This window comes from Triticum aestivum, chromosome 5A (assembly GCF_018294505.1).
Source record: "Triticum aestivum cultivar Chinese Spring chromosome 5A, IWGSC CS RefSeq v2.1, whole genome shotgun sequence".
Classification (NCBI taxonomy): domain Eukaryota; kingdom Viridiplantae; phylum Streptophyta; class Magnoliopsida; order Poales; family Poaceae; genus Triticum; species Triticum aestivum.
In genome coordinates, this window is record NC_057806.1 from 171982105 (window position 1) to 171988502 (window position 6398).

Genomic DNA, 6398 nt, shown 5'->3' on the forward strand with positions numbered 1-6398 from the left:
ACTTCTTTCCTACTATTATGTTATTATCTCACCAATTAATACATTGGACACTTAGCCGAACTAATCAGCCGAACCGACTAAATGCGGGCCATGACTATGACTCTTCAACCACTTCCTTGCCCCATTTTACGGATCATTTATTCATATTTATCTATAATTCTTGGCTTGGGCACTTGGAGAGGGACATTTAAACATATAGACTAGGAACCGGGGAAGGAGAATAAAATACTCAGAAATACGACCACCTAATTTGCACCGATATGGATGCACGTATCGGTGTAGGGCCAATTCGGATATGGGAATACAGTATTTCTGAAAAGCACCCTATGTCAGGGCACATTCCTGTCGAAAGAGGCACATTCCTGTCCAAAGAGGCTCTGAACTATTGGGGCATTTTTTTGGTTTATTTATTGGTCGATGCAAGTTACATACTAGGTCCTTCATTTACAGGGCCAGCTATGTACAAGTAAACAGACTACCACTTCTTTCCTACTATTATATTATTATCTCACCAATTAGCCGAACCGACTAAATGCGGGCCATGACTATTCAACCACTTCCTTGCGCCCCATTTTATGGATTATTTAGGCCAACTCCAACGCACGACCCCAAACGGACGTCCGTTGGGCGGCGTTGGCCGTTTTCATGGATGCGCTGGCCGTGCGCCCAACGCGCGTACACATCTGATCCGCCACGGCCGGCTAGTGCCCGTATGTATACATTTTTTGGTCCCATTTCTTTTATTTCATCAACGGCATTTTGATACATTGGAGTACATTCACCAATTCTCGACTAGAATAGCAAGACCAAAGAAAACAAGAACTACAATTAGACATTTTAAAAGATATCCAACTTTCATAACTCTCCCACAAGTTGGATTAGTATCTTCTCGATATCTTCATTGTTGATCTGCAGCTTCTTGATCTTGCATACTTTCTTCTTCGATTCTAAAGAAGTAGACATTGCTTCACATCTAGTCTCATCTCTAGCCTCTATCCTCACAACGAGTGCACGAACATCTATCAAATTTCGTCCTATCAATAGATCGATGTATTCTTCTTCCAATGCCAAAACTTGCATCCATCCTACACACAAATTTGAGTATAAGCAAAGAGCTATCCAAAATGCGCCGAACCCGGGAGCACAACCGATGAACAAGCACGTACCCCATCGTTTTTGCACTTGATGAACACCCATCCGGGATGTTCCGGCGTTGTAGATACGCAATGAACGACCTGCCCTGCCGTGGGCAGTCGTCGCACTTTATGAGCGGCAAGGGTGAGCCGACGAGTTGCTGGGCCAGCATCGACCCTGGACGACGGCCGGACGTGTCGTTGCCGGTGAACCGCCAACGGGATAGATCCCAGCGGCTAGAGGCGGAGTCAATACCTGCATGCGGTGTGGAGGTGTTGTCATGCGGTCCGGTACCCAATACATGGCAAGGCGCAGCCTCTCGTGTCCGGATGCGCTCAAATCCGACGGCCGGGCTGGATAGCAAGGTGGTCGAGAAAATGGCAGCGGCTATGGAGGCGGGAGGGGAACAGAAAAAGGGCCGTCTGTATCGCCGACGGGCGGGCCAGGGGAGGACAAGGGCACGCATCCCGCTCGTCCGCGTGTGTTCGTTTTGATGCAAACGCGGCCCAAATTTGGGTGGGAAACGGGTCAAAAGCGGACGGTTGTCCGTTTGCTCCCGCGCGTTGGGCCGCGTTTTTTGTCCGTTTACCCCCAAACGGTCGCGGCCGGACCAATTGGGGTTGTGCATTGGAGTTGGCCTTGGTCATACTTATCTCTAATTCTTGGCTTGAGCACTTGGAGAGGGACATTTGAACATATAGACTAGGAACGGGGAAGGAGAATAAAATACTTAGAAATACAACCGCCTAATTTGCACAGATATGGATACATGTATCAATATAGGGCCAATTCAGATATGGGAATACGGTATTTCTAAGTACCAATACGGGGATACGTTTGACTATTTCAAAAAGTAATGGTAAATGTGGGACTCCAGCCCACCACCTGCTGGAGCTGCTTGGTGCCTGCTCCAGTGCACTGCCGCCAGGAGGTAGCTGCCGCTAACAGAGAGGGAGAGGGAGAAAGAGAGAGCTGAGCTGGCTTGCTCTCAGCGAGCTGCTGCAGGTTCCCTGAGCCAACCGCTGTGTCGCCGCCGGCTGCTGCATCTGGTGACGCTGCATGGCCACGCAGTCTAGGTTGGGACCTGGGAGAAAGATTCGAATCGGGTCGGGATGGCTAGCTTATGCTGCCCTTAATGGGCTGGTCGGTTGGAGGTATCCACATGTATCGTGCAAGTATCCTGCACGTATTGAGAATTAAAAATTGTTTTAATGCTATATCAGGGGATACTCAGCCGATACTTATCCAACATGTATAGGGGACGTATCGGTTTCAGATATGTACCGATATGGGTGCGATGCTCCAGTCACGTATCAGTGTTTTTGAGATAACCACTGGATGATCAGCTTTTGAACAAAAAAATTACGACTTGGTCCATGGGTTAAGTTTCTAAGCCGGACCCGGTCATTCCTTTTTATCCGATAAATCCAACATGTATGGGGACGCATCGGTTTCAGATATGTACCGATATGGGTGCGATGCTCCAGTCACGTATCAGTGTTTTTGAGATAACCACTGGATGATCAGCTTTTGAACAAAAAAATTACGACTTGGTCCATGGGTTAAGTTTCTAAGCCGGACCCGGTCATTCCTTTTTTTTTTTTGAACCGGGCATAACCCCTTTCCATTATAAGCATAAGGGACATAAAACCATCCGTCCACCGACCAAGTTTAAAGGAAACAAAGAAAGGGGAAAGTGAGTTCAACGCATCGCCAGGAAACCCACTGGAAGTGCCCTTCATCGAAACACTTGATATGGGGTGAAAACCCGATGACACCTAACAATAAACTATCCAAAAGGCAGGGAAAGTTCAAATGAGTCTAGGAGAAGCTCACAAGCAAGCATAGGCTACCAAGGACCCGGTCATTCCTGCCAGGGTTATGCATCCCCGCATCTTCCTCCCATCGTGATTGTGCATGGTTCTAGTGAATATAATATTTTCCTCTGCCAACATGCATTTTTGACCCCGATGATTCTTATTGATCAGTGGAAGGTTGCATTCATATCCATGAATCGTCCAGAATACCTCCAGGATATTGATGCTGTGTCTGCACGCTTTCAGGCAAGTAGTTATTTTTAGCATGTAGTCTAAATATGTTCACGTGATGAGGTTTTTCTTCTGATCTTACAGAGGAGAGATGTCTATGGAGCTTGGGAACAATACCTTGGTTTGGAGCATACTGACACAACACCCAAAAGGTCTTACGCAGCTAATCAGGTAGGCAGTGCTGGCTTATTATGCAATACTTAAGAAAAAAGAGTTTTGATGTGTTCTCAAATTTTGTCGGTGAAACATGCATATTTAAACAAAACCAGATTTAGTAAAGATCTAGGCTTATATGCAGTAAATGGTGTTTTTCAGTCTATTCCATTTTGCTATTTTTTCTGAAGTGTTATTGTATTTCGTGTTACACAAGCATCAACGTCAAGGTTACGTTATGTCAAAAACCCCGTCAACGTTACAATTTTAATTAGTATGAAAGCACCTCTTTCTGGTCTAGTATATTCCTTTACCAGTTCGGGCTGGTGGTTGCCACAGTACAGGTCTTGGGTAGGGAGTCACATATAAATGGCCAGTTCCCATCCATTGTGATATTTTAAACATGTACCTTCAGACCTTAGAAAGTTTTTATTGTCTTGACTTCTTACTCCAGCAAACATCTGGCTCTCACCCATAGTTATCCTCAAGGGAAAATAGTTTTCTTGAAGCTGCCTTTATTATTTACTTTTGCAAGAGACCTTAATTGATGGAAAAGTTTCTGATAGCATAAGACTAACCTAGTGCACGCATATTACATGAGCTGAAGCACACACTTCAAATTTATTTGTAGAAATAACTTCTGTATTTTAAAAAAGAAATTATGTAACGTCAATATTCAAGGGAGCATGCAGACAAATGCTTTAGCTGGGGGTGATTTTGTCCATGCGTAGAGTTTACACGACTAATTTGTGTGTTATTAGAAGCTAAGGTGACCTACTATGTTGTAAATTCACATGAACTATTGTGCCGACTTGCCCCGTCCTTTAACTGTCCTTTGCTTGGTGACTGCAGAATCGACACACATATGAGAAGCCTGTGAAGATTTACAATTGAGAAACCTTCCATCTGGGCTGCAAGCCTCGGGACAAAGGCCTCATCCGAGAAAGTATGCTAAAGAGGCCAAGTGACCTCAACAGAAGGGAAATGCTGTCAAATATATGGTTATTTGTGTGCCAAGGCCTATATTACTTGCTACTTGTTGACAGTCGGTGCTGTGGTTGGCAGAAGGATATATTCTTTGAGGCTTTCCCTCTTGCCTGCTCCCTGACAACGAAGCAAGCATGCTGATTTCGTTGTCCTGAGTGTGATAGACCCCACTAGGATAGATGTTGCTTCTTTTGTGCAGAGCAGAGCTGGTACATAAGAAAATGATTTTGGTAGGGGCATGTATACATGGTTATAGCCGAGACTGATTGCTTTATTTGCTGCTCCGGCATTGGAACAATGGGGTAGATTGTATAATGGGTTTGTGGCTGGTTCCAGTTTTTGGTGTCCATTGTGAATGTAGGCAGTAACTTCAGCAGAAAGTAGTCTCATGAGTTTCAGCACAGCCGTGTTCTTTGCATTGATTTGATTCTACCTAGGAGATACTGATGATAGTTCTATAGACGCACTAGTTTTCTCCCGCCTTGTAGAATGAGAACCAAGTAATTATTTTGACTCGATAGCTTTATTCTAAATCCTTTTTGAACTTAAAAGGTCTCTGTTCAATAGTAGGTCAATTCTGACAAACTAAGGTATAATTTCAGTCTTGTGGAGATAATTTGAATATGAGAAATGCTGAAAGTCCATTCTTCTGTTTTTTTTAATTGTCACCGGGGAAAAGACTCCCCACCAGAATATATTTCAAGAAAAAGTTATGGAACAAATGTAGGTAAGACGGGAGGAGATTATTTGCTGGGTAGGCGACCGATTCTTACCGTCTATAGGGTGAGCCTGGAGATTATCTGCGTGAGGGGGTTTGGTGAAGAGGCGCGTGTAGTGGCTTCGGGTCTGATCTAGGTTTTTGTGGGCCTGTGGTGGAGGGGTCCTTGCTGCGTGCTTTGCAAGGTTGAGATGTGACATTGTGTTTTTTTTAGAAGATTTGACGTTGTGCTTGTGTGTCGTAGAGGTGGTTGGCAGGATGGCCTCACGGATCGACCATGACTACGCTAGTGGCTTTGCTCAACACCGTATTTCCTCTTGGGGGCGTCGTGGAGTTGGACTCGGTCAGAGGGACTCATGCATCATGAAGGTGGTCGGCGACGGCTAGCATGACTTCTTCGTGGGAGCGGGAGCAGAAGAAGCATTGTCCATATGCGAGGTGTGTTAGACAAGTTATGTCGACCAATCTTGAGGGACCAAAGCGACACATGTTTGCTGAAAGTGCTATCAAGCACTTAAGATAATTTTGGTGTTGATGACACACATGTTGTTGGACTAACACAATTCACAAGTATATCTCAAGTATTAGGTCCATGGTTGATGGTTGATGGATGATCGTCGTCCCCCTAGAAGTTAAGGAGCGAGTTGTGGATCCTCGAAGGCTTAGGGTAGTCTTTCGGCCTATTTGTTTTCCTTGATGGGGATCTTGCATTATTAAGGGGGGCTAGTAGTGAGGTGACAAGTTAAGCTCATTCACATTTCAACCATCCACTCATATGATCACACATATATCATAGCCACCAAATAAAGAGACATCAAAATAACCAAGCTGAAAAAGGTGCACCACCGAACTGTTTGGTCCAGGTGTCCGACAGTTCAAATTAGCCATGCCAACACGGTGGTTGCCACTTGATCGACCAGATTGTCCCGTGCTCCGGACTAGACTGATCGATGGGGCATCCAACCGCCCGGTCCACTGAGTGGACTATCTGGCTGCTTGCTCACAGAACTGTGTTCTCTCCTAGACAGACCGGACTGTTCGGTCCCCTGGACCAGATTGTCCGACATGTCAAATTCCTCTCCCTTGTTCTAGACAAACCCTATATTCAGTTCTACTACATGACTGTTTCATCTAGGGCTACATGATTTGGCAGACTGTCCGGTAGTGCATTCTTGGGCTGTAACGGTTGGATTTGAAGCTCCACCGTATATACTCCAACTCAGTTAGTAATAGGGCTACCCTCTAAGCATACTTCGTCCATAGCCGCCACATTTTCTTCACCTACTCTCCCAAGCCCTATTTCCTTTGATTCTTGGAGAGATTCAAAGGGAAACCACCAATCAAAAGCAAGATCCACT

The 6398-nt window shown here is 45.2% G+C and overlaps 1 protein-coding gene across 5 annotated transcripts in view; it reads left to right on the forward strand.

Moving 5' to 3' along the window:
• Positions 1-4723, forward strand: part of LOC123102741 (ubiquitin C-terminal hydrolase 12) — a 29422-nt gene extending 24699 nt beyond the window's left edge. For all 5 annotated transcript variants that reach the window (XM_044524172.1, XM_044524170.1, XM_044524169.1 and 2 more), the window contains 3 exons: positions 3123-3197; positions 3267-3353; positions 4188-4723. In XM_044524172.1, the coding sequence (XP_044380107.1) occupies positions 3123-3197; positions 3267-3353; positions 4188-4229 (204 nt within the window). In that variant the 3' untranslated portion in view covers positions 4230-4723. The remainder of the gene's footprint in view (positions 1-3122; positions 3198-3266; positions 3354-4187) is intronic.
• Positions 4724-6398: the final 1675 nt, after the last annotated feature.